Genomic DNA, 12,525 nt, shown 5'->3' on the forward strand with positions numbered 1-12,525 from the left:
GAAGAGCTGAGTTTATTGCACTGTTTAGACAGGATATATGGAAAAGGAATCTAGACATTCATATTTCTCTCAACAGTCTAAAAAAAACATGTTCACTAAAGGAAATGGATGGAAACTTGTCAACTCATCATCCATCCCACTTGAATAACAATGGAGTTTCCAGTGACTGACCAAGGCTTTGGAGCATCCAAAAGACATAATCCTTCAGAGTCAGGAAACCTAAGTCTGATGGGAAGGAATGGAGAAAAGCCTTTAAGAACAGCTCCAGAAAAAGTCAAAGACATCAGTTTGAAGGAGTCACCAGCCTATTGCATGTTACCAAACAGTATGTGGGAATCTGTCTTTTTCCCCTGGTTGGTGTCTTTCCTCCAGGTGAACATGTTGTGCTACAGGCTGTCAGCTTTCTCCTGTTCAGGTCACTGGTCCAGCTGGAAGTTTCTAGGAAGCAATGGGAAGACATAAAGGCAGATCTGCCGTTAGTGTTTTGCCACTAAAGCTCCTGGGTGAGCTCTGCATGGATTTTTCTGGAAAATGCTCTTTCTTACTCTGAAATCTCAAGTCAGAAAGCTAATCCTTTTCTGTCTGTGCTTATTGCCTAAACGAGCTTCAAGAAAAAAAAAAAATTGAATTTTTGAGTAGTATCTTGGCTCTAATTATCCCACCTTCTGCAGCCTTTTCAGCCAGAAATGCTGGAGGACAACTTATCTGATGAGGAAAAGTCAGACACTCATGTATTATCTTGGGCTTACAGAGTACACCTTGGCGATGCCAAAAGCTCCTGAAAAGGAAACAAACAGAAAACATTAACCAAAGCATAGAAGCAGGGAGAAAAACACATATTTTTAAGAGTAGTAGCATAAATGTTGGAGATTTAGATTGGTTTCTGAACATCATTTAATTTTAATCTGGTGTATTCCACTGTGTTGATACAGCGAAAAGAATCAAAGAGAAGTCTCATGAAAAATTACAGAACAACTAGATCGACAGAAGTCACTTAGCACATAGCAGTAGGTGTTATTAGAAATACATTGACGACGAGGCAATGCCTAGCGGATGTGATTATTTGGGAAATCATCTGAAAGTTTCTGCACCTCAGAATCACATTTGAGAAATCTGGTTTTAAGGTTATGGGTAGCTACTGTAGATCTTTTAGCCATCAAGACTGAAATATTAAACATAATTGTATTCTATGCTGCATACCTTGCCATCTATAGCTGCAAGTTTTCTAGCTTTGTAAATTGCTGACTGTCACTATGATCTGAAGACCTTATAACTAGTTAGAGAAACAGTAAATATATGGGTCACGTTTCTTCTACAGCATAAAATAACTGTACTGAAAAAGCCACAAGATGAAAGGAAAGGCTGAAGGGGGGAAAGGAAGTTGCCATGCATTTTCTGAAATAAATTTGGAGATTTCTAAAGATAAGTCAATTCGCTACAAAGATGTTTTCTTCCCTCTGAGTGCAGATGTACAACTACAATTTATAAAAATGTTTTGTCCAAAAACTAAAACTATGTGAAGAAAAAAACAGCAAAAGGAGTACGTTGAGATATTATGTATCGATAGAGTAATACCATGAAAATGAGAAACACATACCAAATCGTGGGTACATTAACAAGATAAATAAATCAGTTCCTTCATCAGCAACTTTAGTCCCATAAACACAAAAAAGCCACGTGATCATGCAGTTAGAGACCGGGGACATGCAACTGATTTCACGCCCTGCAAAAAAAAGAACGTGTCGTCCCCACGGGGAAAAAAAAAAAAAAGGCAGATTAATAACGTTACTCAGCACTCGTTATAAAACGGTGGATTGACTCGAGCACAGAAACTGCCATGCCCGCACGTGTCCCCACAAACCCAGCCCGGCCCTTTGTTGGAGCGCAGCGAAATGGCGGCGGCGGAGCGCGGGCGGGGCGGGGCGGCACCGCGCGGGCGGGAAGCGGCGCTCCCGGCCCCGCCGCCCCCATTGGCTGGATTTTGCTGCAGACCCGCGGCCGGCGGGGCCCGGCTCCCCCACTGGCACCGAGCGCCGCAACGACGGGACCGGGAAGCCGGGCCCCGCGCGGCGGGAAGGAGGGTGTCTGCCCCGGGGATTTGCTCTCGCGGCGCCCGGGTCGAACCGGCGGCGGGGCTGGCTGGCTGGCTGTCTCCCGGGGCCGGGGCCGGGGCCGGGGCCGTGCCGGCCGCCCCCGCCTCCTCTCGGAGGCGACGGCGGGAACGTCCCTGCCCGCAGGGGGAAGGGCGCGGAGAAGAGCCCGCCCTTGCCCTGCCCGCCGCAGTCCTCAACCAGGTCGGACCGCTGGCAATATAGGGAGGCGCTGGCGGCCGTTCCCGCCACACGCTGCTTGGGTGGAGCGGGTGAGAGCATGTCTGGCAGAGGCAAGGGCGGGAAGGGGCTCGGCAAGGGGGGCGCCAAGCGCCACCGCAAGGTGCTGCGCGACAACATCCAGGGCATCACCAAGCCGGCCATCCGCCGCCTGGCTCGGCGCGGCGGCGTGAAGCGCATCTCGGGGCTGATCTACGAGGAGACGCGCGGCGTGCTGAAGGTCTTTTTGGAGAACGTGATCCGCGACGCCGTCACCTACACCGAGCACGCCAAGAGGAAGACGGTGACGGCCATGGACGTGGTCTACGCTCTCAAGCGCCAGGGGCGCACCCTCTACGGCTTCGGCGGCTAAACTCGATTCCTGGGATAAGTTACGCTTTTAGAACACAAAGGCTCTTTTCAGAGCCACCCCCACTCTCACGAGAAAGAGCGTTAATCGCCGTTTATGGTCTTACTTTGTTGTTACAGTCGTGGCAAAATTGGGGGGTGAGGGAAGAGGGATGTGGGGGGGTTGGGTTCTCGTTGCCGCCACCCGTGGCCCCCACCGTCCACGGTCCTTCTCCCAACCCTCCCAGCCTGAAGCAACAGGCAAGTTTGAAATCGGTGATGGAGAACGTGTCGATTGTACTCTAGGAAGAATACCAGGTGTAGCGCTTGACTCTCGGGACTGCCTGGGCTCGAGAGAAAAAAAACCACTTAGGTCCTGAAAGCGTCGTACGTCCTCCGTCCTCACCCACCCTCCTCCTCGCTTTCCCCCCTCCCGGTCCTCCTTCGAAAGGGGAACGGAAGGCACAGACAGGCAGGTGAGAAGAAATGGACAACGGGGGCAAGCGCTGTTGCGACAGCCGCTTCCCAGCCACGGGAGGCTTCAGAGCAGCGGCCTCAAACGGGAAGCTCGTGAAATGGCGGCGCGCTCCCCTCTGCCGTTCGGGGGGCGGGACAAAGCGGGGAGGCGTGGGGGGAAGGAACAGCGAAGAGCACCCGTAGCGCCCCAGGGACTGCAGAGGAAAGAGGCTGCGAGCCCTGCGCCAAAACGCCTTCCTTTATCCTTTCCGCCTGCTGAAAGGCTGCCTGTTCCCCTACCCCCTCCGCTGCCGAGAGCCGCTCTGGACCCCGCTCCTCCCGCCCTGCGCCAGCAGCTTTAAACGGGGAACCTCAGAACTGCCAACACGCAAGGGGCGGGGGGGGGGGGAGGTGGGTGTCCCATGCTACCTTGCAGCCCGAACCTCCCCCAGTTCCTATTCCCCAAGACCAGCGCTGCCTCGAGCACGGGAAAAGAGTGCTCAGCACAGGCTGCCTATGCCTGCCCCAAGAAACAGAGACACAGCTCTCTCCGGTGGCCGTGTGGTGGCTCTTAAAAGAGCCTTTGGGTTTGGTGGTGGCAGGGCAGGAGCCTCAGGCGCGCTCGCCGCGGATGCGGCGGGCCAGCTGGATGTCCTTGGGCATGATGGTGACGCGCTTGGCGTGGATGGCGCAGAGGTTGGTGTCCTCGAAGAGCCCCACCAGGTAGGCCTCGCTCGCCTCCTGCAGCGCCATCACGGCCGAGCTCTGGAAGCGCAGGTCGGTCTTGAAGTCCTGCGCGATCTCGCGCACCAGGCGCTGGAAGGGCAGCTTGCGGATCAGCAGCTCCGTCGATTTCTGGTAGCGCCGGATCTCGCGCAGCGCCACCGTGCCGGGCCGGTAGCGGTGCGGCTTCTTCACGCCGCCCGTGGCCGGCGCGCTCTTGCGGGCCGCCTTGGTGGCCAGCTGCTTGCGGGGCGCCTTCCCGCCCGTCGACTTGCGCGCCGTCTGCTTCGTGCGCGCCATTGCTACGCGTCCTTTTCCTTGTAGTAACACAGAACCGCCAACAGAAAAATGCTAAATGCGACCCACGCTGATCCCTTTTATAGCCGAGCCTGCTTGTTCATTGGCTGATAGAAAGGGCCGAGCTCATTGGGCCAATTTGAAAATCCCGCGTTAACCCCCTGTATGCTAAACCGTACTCTCTAATAGTTAAATCACAGACTTGATCTTTTCACCTTTTGGTTTTTTTTTCGGATATGACTTTTTTTCTTTTTAACGACTTGTCTGTATTACTTGTGCCCTTCATCAAGTTAATACTTCTTATACAACCTGCAAAAGGAGTCTGCTACAAACGATGGGTAAAAATAAAAAACTCTGTATTTTCTAGGTTTATCAGGATAATTTTTTTCCAGGTTTACTTAGTAAAAACTAAATGCGTAAAAAGCCGGTCGCTTATATTTTCTCCTTGTAAATTATTTAGGGAAGTATTTCCAGAGAAATCTAAGCTTTATTTGCAATCCAGAACTAAAACTCCTATATACCAATGGGTTTTTTTAGCGGTTAAAGTCATATACATTATCACATTATGTACTTAAAACGTGGACCCGGTAAGCGCGGTTCAGAATCTCAAAGAACTCAGGAAAAAAAAAGAACAGAAGAAGTAAATATTAGAGAAATAAAATTTTGGGCTTCCATGAAAAAAAAAGAAAAAAAGGACAACTACTTCCCTTTGGAACGGCCTGGGGCTCGGGGCGCCTTCAGCTACCGCCCTGGTTACAGGGTCTTTCGAATTACCCAATGAAGTTCTTCGCTTTTTCGACCAATCAGACGCGGGAAGGCGGGGCCGCCATGCTATAAATAAGGGTCGCGAGGGGTAGCGGTTGCCTTGTGAGAGCCGTAGAAGTACGTGGCTGACATGGCGCGCACGAAGCAGACGGCGCGCAAGTCGACGGGCGGGAAGGCGCCCCGCAAGCAGCTGGCCACCAAGGCGGCCCGCAAGAGCGCGCCGGCCACGGGCGGCGTGAAGAAGCCGCACCGCTACCGGCCCGGCACGGTGGCGCTGCGCGAGATCCGGCGCTACCAGAAGTCGACGGAGCTGCTGATCCGCAAGCTGCCCTTCCAGCGCCTGGTGCGCGAGATCGCGCAGGACTTCAAGACCGACCTGCGCTTCCAGAGCTCGGCCGTGATGGCGCTGCAGGAGGCGAGCGAGGCCTACCTGGTGGGGCTCTTCGAGGACACCAACCTCTGCGCCATCCACGCCAAGCGCGTCACCATCATGCCCAAGGACATCCAGCTGGCCCGCCGCATCCGCGGCGAGCGCGCCTGAGGCTCCTGCCCTGCCACCACCAAACCCAAAGGCTCTTTTAAGAGCCACCACACGGCCACCGGAGAGAGCTGTGTCTCTGTTTCTTGGGGCAGGCATAGGCAGCCTGTGCTGAGCACTCTTTTCCCGTGCTCGAGGCAGCGCTGGTCTTGGGGAATAGGAACTGGGGGAGGTTCGGGCTGCAAGGTAGCATGGGACACCCACCTCCCCCCCCCCCCCGCCCCTTGCGTGTTGGCAGTTCTGAGGTTCCCCGTTTAAAGCTGCTGGCGCAGGGCGGGAGGAGCGGGGTCCAGAGCGGCTCTCGGCAGCGGAGGGGGTAGGGGAACAGGCAGCCTTTCAGCAGGCGGAAAGGATAAAGGAAGGCGTTTTCGCACAGGGCTCGCAGCCTCTTTCCTCTGCAGTCCCTGGGGCGCTACGGGTGCTCTTCGCTGTTCCTTCCCCCCACGCCTCCCCGCTTTGTCCCGCCCCCCGAACGGCAGAGGGGAGCGCGCCGCCATTTCACGAGCTTCCCGTTTGAGGCCGCTGCTCTGAAGCCTCCCGTGGCTGGGAAGCGGCTGTCGCAACAGCGCTTGCCCCCGTCGTCCATTTCTTCTCACCTGCCTGTCTGTGCCTTCCGTTCCCCTTTCGAAGGAGGACCGGGAGGGGGGAAAGCGAGGAGGAGGGTGGGTGAGGACGGAGGACGTACGACGCTTTCAGGACCTAAGTGGTTTTTTTTCTCTCGAGCCCAGGCAGTCCCGAGAGTCAAGCGCTACACCTGGTATTCTTCCTAGAGTACAATCGACACGTTCTCCATCACCGATTTCAAACTTGCCTGTTGCTTCAGGCTGGGAGGGTTGGGAGAAGGACCGTGGACGGTGGGGGCTACGGGTGGCGGCAACGAGAACCCAACCCCCCCACATCCCTCTTCCCTCACCCCCCAATTTTGCCACGACTGTAACAACAAAGTAAGACCATAAACGGCGATTAACGCTCTTTCTCGTGAGAGTGGGGGTGGCTCTGAAAAGAGCCTTTGTGTTCTAAAAGCGTAACTTATCCCAGGAATCGAGTTTAGCCGCCGAAGCCGTAGAGGGTGCGCCCCTGGCGCTTGAGGGCGTAGACCACGTCCATGGCCGTCACCGTCTTCCTCTTGGCGTGCTCGGTGTAGGTGACGGCGTCGCGGATCACGTTCTCCAAAAAGACCTTCAGCACGCCGCGCGTCTCCTCGTAGATCAGCCCCGAGATGCGCTTCACGCCGCCGCGCCGAGCCAGGCGGCGGATGGCCGGCTTGGTGATGCCCTGGATGTTGTCGCGCAGCACCTTGCGGTGGCGCTTGGCGCCCCCCTTGCCGAGCCCCTTCCCGCCCTTGCCTCTGCCAGACATGCTCTCACCCGCTCCACCCAAGCAGCGTGTGGCGGGAACGGCCGCCAGCGCCTCCCTATATTGCCAGCGGTCCGACCTGGTTGAGGACTGCGGCGGGGCAGGGCAAGGGCGGGCTCTTCTCCGCGCCCTTCCCCCTGCGGGCAGGGACGTTCCCGCCGTCGCCTCCGAGAGGAGGCGGGGGCGGCCGGCACGGCCCCGGCCCCGGCCCCGGCCCCGGGAGACAGCCAGCCAGCCAGCCCCGCCGCCGGTTCGACCCGGGCGCCGCGAGAGCAAATCCCCGGGGCAGACACCCTCCTTCCCGCTGCAGCGGGGCCCGGCTTCCCGGTCCCGTCGTTGCGGCGCTCGGTGCCAGTGGGGGAGCCGGGCCCCGCCGGCCGCGGGTCTGCAGCAAAATCCAGCCAATGGGGGCGGCGGGGCCGGGAGCGCCGCTTCCCGCCCGCGCGGTGCCGCCCCGCCCCGCCCGCGCTCCGCCGCCGCCATTTCGCTGCGCTCCAACAAAGGGCCGGGCTGGGTTTGTGGGGGGGGACTCGGAGACCGGGGTTGTGGCGTTCTGGTCAGTCGATTTTTTTCGAGTTACGGGAAGGTCACTGTGGGGTAACATTTCTCGTGGCAGAGCCGTTTCTTTTAGGAATAACTCTGGAGCCTTCAACGGTTCCGGTATCCTGGGTTAGCAACTTTATCGTTTCGGGAGAAGATTTTTACTGGGGGTCTGTCGGCACCACGAGTCCACGGTGCGGGAGCAGCTGCGGTGACTCCCGGAGGCACAACCGGTGTAGAAAGCCCTCAAACCCTGCCTGTGCACACACAGTGTTTTACTTTTTCTGTCTCAGTATTTAAATTTACCGTGAATATATATTTGAGTGTATTTTTATTCTGTTCTCGAAGGATCATCAAATAAATGCTATTCCAAACATTCACTGCTTACCATCCCTTTCTTGTCAGGAGTTTCTCCCTCGTTAACTGTGTCTGCGTGCAATACACAGGTTTTATTTTTCGGTTTTGGTTGGTCAGGTATCTGTCATTTTGTTTGATCCTCCCCATCTTTTCCCTGTTTCCTAATGGGTCCCCATTACAGTAATGCTTCCTGATGCTTCCTTTTTGCTTGGTAATTTCACAGCCTTTTCCCTTTGAACTGTCACTTACCCCCCCCCTCCCCCCCCCCCCTTATTTGCCATTTTTCATCCTTTTTCCTTGAAAGAATTTTCTCTTTCTTTGGGACTTTGGGGGGTTGTTTGGGGATTTTTTTTTCCTCTCCCTCTGTAACCTTCCAGTATGTATGCTATTTAATTCAGCTTATGTTTGGCCACCATTTTGATAAGCCTATTTTCATGTGGAGATAGCCAGCTTTGTAGTGTTTATACCAGCCTGTATTATACCACCTGATTTAGTTCTACAGAAATAACAAAGATGTATTTATCTTTGCACATCAATCATAACGGTGCTGTTGGCACAGATGAAACTCCTCCGTCTATATTAGAATCACTGCGTCTTCGCACACTATTTATCAGTTTACTTATTGTTTCAGAAAAAAATTAATCTATATGCAGCCTTTTTTTCTCCCCCATTTACGGGTTACAGCGTCAACAGAATACAACAGAGAGCTCAGTAAAGCTTCTGCATAACTATAAAGTGTATACTTCCCTGCCTATTACTTCTCTCAGTATTTAATATCATACACCTTTTCCCTGGCAGTGATTAGTGTGGTTTTCCCTCTATTTGTCTAGATTCAAAGGACCTCTTTTGTTCTCTTCAGGACAGCTGAAAGAATTTTTTCCCTTCTCATTTGACACATTTGATTTTAATCATGTAATTTTTTGCACATCTTCTCTATAGCTTTGCTTTCATTTCACCTAATGACTTCAAATGGTGTAGTTGTTAATATTCTTGTAGATTATCTACTTGAACAATTTAATTCTTTTTATGTGGTTTAGTGGGAATAGGTATTCTGCCTTGCAAGCTGCCCTATTCACCTCCCATGCCTAGTGTTGATTGGCACTTTGTCAAAAAGTTGCAATCTCTTTTAGCATCCACTTCTTGCTGCTTTTTAGTTCACTAGATCTCTTTTTGTGGCATTTATTGTGCGTTTAATATTTTTTTCCATGAAAATTAACCTTTGCTTATTTTTGCATCATACTTTCTTGATCCTCTCTATATTAGACTTCCTTAAATAATCAACTTTTCATCCTTATCCAGAGCCCATTACTTCTTCAGAGTGACAACCCAACTGAAGAACCAAAACAGCTATGTAATTTGTTCCTGACCTAAGCAATAGCTTAGCTTCAAAAGGGACAAAATCCACAGATGGTCTGAAGTGTGAATTTTTATTATGAACAATTTTACACAGAATCTTTGTAGATATGATAGTAATGTACAGGCATATAGAATAGTGTTACACATGGAATGTATTACAGTGTGCTTGGGTTATTTGAGGAAATATTATTCTATATTTCATTATTGTTAAAGTCAAGTTATGTTTATTCAATTTTATTTTTTCCACACCGAACAACAGACAGTTTAATTTTCTTGGTTTTATTTTAGCGTAATGTATGTGTGTGGTATCTTTCTAAACTTTTCACTGGCAGTTATAGGTATAAAATAACAGTATATATATTATTGAAGTGTTGGGGTACTCCTGAAAATAGACAAAATTAAACCAAAAGGAGGGGCATACATCCCGTTTACAGGAGCTCAAACCTTTCAATGTTCTGGAAAAGAAGGAAGGAGCTCTGAGCAATTGCGTTGATTGAATTCTGGAGTAACACTTCATTTCCTAATATGACATCTTGGTCTCATATTTTATGGCCAGTGTTCATCCTTCGCTCCTGGTGGTTCATTTACATGGATTTTATACCTCAGAACCAACAAGTGAGTATATGAACTACCCATTAATGAATTTTTTTTTTTTTTTTACAATTCAGCTTTTCCCATGAATCAAGACAGGATGGGGAGGATGAAAAGTTCTGTTTTCCTCTTCCTGATCAGGCAGCATGAATTGGAAGAGCCTTGAGCTGCTTCCCATGATGTGGAAAGGCAGCCAGGGGACACTGGAGTGAAGGAGCAGGTTAGGTGAGGGCAGGAAGGAGCGAGAAAGCGACTCTGCTCCTCTTCCCACTCTAGGTACGTCATAGCAGATTGTAGCGCTCCTCTTCCCTTCTTCATCAGTTTTCAATTTCCCATCCTGCCATTCCTGCTAATGCTCCTGACCTTCCCAAAAGACAACCATCCCCTTGAGGAGACTGTTGAATAATGTGAATTTCAAAATGTGTTTTCTCTTCAGTGATCTACTTTTTCTTTGGGGTTTTGAGGAAAAGTGTTTAGTTGCTATCTGAAGGAGCTGCTGATCTCCCAGTAGATCTGCCAGCACATGTATTCTCAGTTCATTAGGAGAATTAATACCAACTTAGAAAGTCTCTGTGGTGTGTTTTTTAAGCCAGCCAAAAGTATTGTGATAGAAATGTTACAATTTGGAGATACAGATTTGCTTCACCTCCTAAAGCAGTAGCTTGTGATAAATGTGCTGTTTTACTTATGTGAGAAACTTGTGAGGGAAAGGAATAAAACTCCATCATATTCTCAGGGAAATGTAAGTGTTCTCAGAGCATAATCACAGGAAATGTAGAAGTCCAGGTAAACATGGAGATGTATTTTTGCCTACAGTAACAATCAACATGATGAAAATATTACAGAAGTTGTCTAATTCAATGAAAATAAAGAAATTGTTACAAGTTGCATCACAAATTTGTTAATTAAAGCACAAGCAAAATTAATGCTCTGTGCATCCCACTCATATGGAGACTCCAAGCTGTCAATCTCTGCCCAGGCCATCAACCTACACCTCTGCACAGGCCATCTGCAAGGAAACTGAAGACAGGCCCATCGGCGTGACTGGTGGTTATCCCCTCAATATAAAGGAGAATCCCACATTTTGCACCTGACAGCTCAATATGCCCCTAAATTACTGCTGGACTGCCTGAGTTTTGGTCAGCTCAACCCTAGTTTCCATTCTCATTCACCTGGACTAACCTGATGGACCTGGCACCTGGACTGACTGCTCCCCATGGGTCTGTCTGTCCCCGGGCACAGCAGGATTTCTTCTCGGGTGTGCATTCGCCTCCGGGCTCTACTTGCAACTGAGGGCTGAAGGCCACCCCTGGTGTGTTCGAAGTCACTTTTTTCCAGGTGGAAGCTGGAAATCCTCATGCAGGGTGGATCGTGGCAGCTCCTACCCTACAAACAGTGGGGTCCATCTCTGACAGAGCTTTATAAACCTCGCTAAAACCATGTATGTATTTATTAATTACTGACGCTTAAAAGTGTTACCTTTTCATGCATTAGTGTGTTTACCTCAGTTGCCCTTGCCGGTTATCCACAAACTCACGGAGATGGACAAGGGATAGCTTGGGCTGAAAGCAAAAAATAAAGCACATAGGAGAAAGTTGCAAAGTCCTTTACACAGTAATGACCTATTTTTTCCCCCTGTTTTTCAATGTATAGTAATTAAATATTAAACTTATTAGTATTATCTTGATAATGACTATCCTATGCTGCTGTTGTTCTATACTGTCCTTTTACACCTCCGGCATGTTATGTGTGTGTGCATACACACAAACACATGCACACATCTAGTATGAAATTTTCTGTTGAAATCCCCCCCACCTAAAAAAGCATTTAGAGCTGCTCCGATGTGGCTGCAAGGTCCTTCAGCAGTTAGCAGTCTGTACACACACAGTGAGTGCCTAGGACTAGCAACTAATGGGAACTTAACCACCTATAGAGGCATGTGGACTTGGACTTCTGGATCATAATGGATGGTGGCAAACCAAACCATCCTTTTGGCAATAAACAAAATCTCCATTTGCCTACCTGCAACAGTGCTCTTGCCATGACCTTTATGGCATACACATCTTGGGCTCTCCAAGCTTTAGGCATTTTGGATGTCATGAAATGAAAGTAAATTTCAGACTTCTCATTTATTCACTTTTTTTTTTGACCATAGTTTTCAGTTTCACTGCCTGTCCTCCTGCCCCGATCCCTGACTCAGTCTTCAGAACTGTCTCACCACCATCTTCCACCTTCACTGCACCCTCCAGGTTGATCCTAATAAAAAAATCCTCCCACAATAGAAAACAATAAATAAATAACTAAATAAATAGTTTGTTCAATGGTCAGAAGTACTAAAATGAAAATAATTTGAATGTCAAAAATCACCAGAAGATGAACACAGAGCAAAACAGAGGATATTGTATCTTTGTACCATTGTAGCATTGTGTGAAATAGTTGCACCTTGAGTACTGCGCACATTTCTGCCCTCAAAATCAGAAAAAGATGTAGTACAACTGTGTTATGGTTTAACCTGGCAGGCAACCGAACACCACACAGCCACTTGCTCACTCCCCCCCCCGCAGTGGGTTGAAGGAGAGAATCAAAAAAAAAAAAAAGTAAAATTAATGGATTGAGATAAAGACAGTTTAATAGAACAGAAAAGGAAGGGGAAAAAAAAAATAGAATATACAAAATAAGTGATGCACCATGCAATTGCTCACCACCCGCTGACCGATGCCCAGCCAGTTCCCAAGCACTGCTCACTGCTCCCTGGCCAACTCCCCCTAGTTTATACACTGAGCATGACATCATATGGTATGGAATACCCTGTTGGCCACTTGGGTCAGCTGTCCTGGCTATGCTACCTCCCAGCTTTTTGTGCACCTGGCAAAGCATGGGAAGCTGAAA

At 50.0% G+C, this 12,525-nt stretch overlaps 4 protein-coding genes across 4 annotated transcripts; 2 read left to right on the forward strand and 2 right to left on the reverse strand.

The window, feature by feature from the left end:
* Positions 1-2,334: 2,334 nt before the first annotated feature.
* Positions 2,335-2,776, forward strand: LOC142083296 (histone H4). Its single transcript, XM_075152532.1, has one exon. The coding sequence runs from the start codon at positions 2,371-2,373 to the stop codon at positions 2,680-2,682; it is 312 nt and encodes a 103-aa protein (XP_075008633.1). The 5' UTR covers positions 2,335-2,370; the 3' UTR covers positions 2,683-2,776.
* A 375-nt stretch (positions 2,777-3,151) lies between these two features.
* LOC142083265 (histone H3) lies at positions 3,152-4,189 on the reverse strand. Its single transcript, XM_075152503.1, has one exon. It carries the CDS (start codon positions 4,134-4,136, stop codon positions 3,726-3,728), a length of 411 nt encoding a protein of 136 aa, XP_075008604.1. The 5' UTR covers positions 4,137-4,189; the 3' UTR covers positions 3,152-3,725.
* LOC142083254 (histone H3) lies at positions 4,172-6,383 on the forward strand. The gene has a single exon (XM_075152493.1). The coding sequence runs from the start codon at positions 5,029-5,031 to the stop codon at positions 5,437-5,439; it is 411 nt and encodes a 136-aa protein (XP_075008594.1). The 5' UTR covers positions 4,172-5,028; the 3' UTR covers positions 5,440-6,383.
* Positions 6,384-6,399: 16 nt separating this feature from the next.
* Positions 6,400-6,838, reverse strand: LOC142083286 (histone H4). Its single transcript, XM_075152521.1, has one exon. It carries the CDS (start codon positions 6,793-6,795, stop codon positions 6,484-6,486), a length of 312 nt encoding a protein of 103 aa, XP_075008622.1. The 5' UTR covers positions 6,796-6,838; the 3' UTR covers positions 6,400-6,483.
* Positions 6,839-12,525: the final 5,687 nt, after the last annotated feature.

This window comes from Calonectris borealis, chromosome 1 (genome assembly GCF_964195595.1).
Source record: "Calonectris borealis chromosome 1, bCalBor7.hap1.2, whole genome shotgun sequence".
Taxonomy (NCBI): domain Eukaryota; kingdom Metazoa; phylum Chordata; class Aves; order Procellariiformes; family Procellariidae; genus Calonectris; species Calonectris borealis.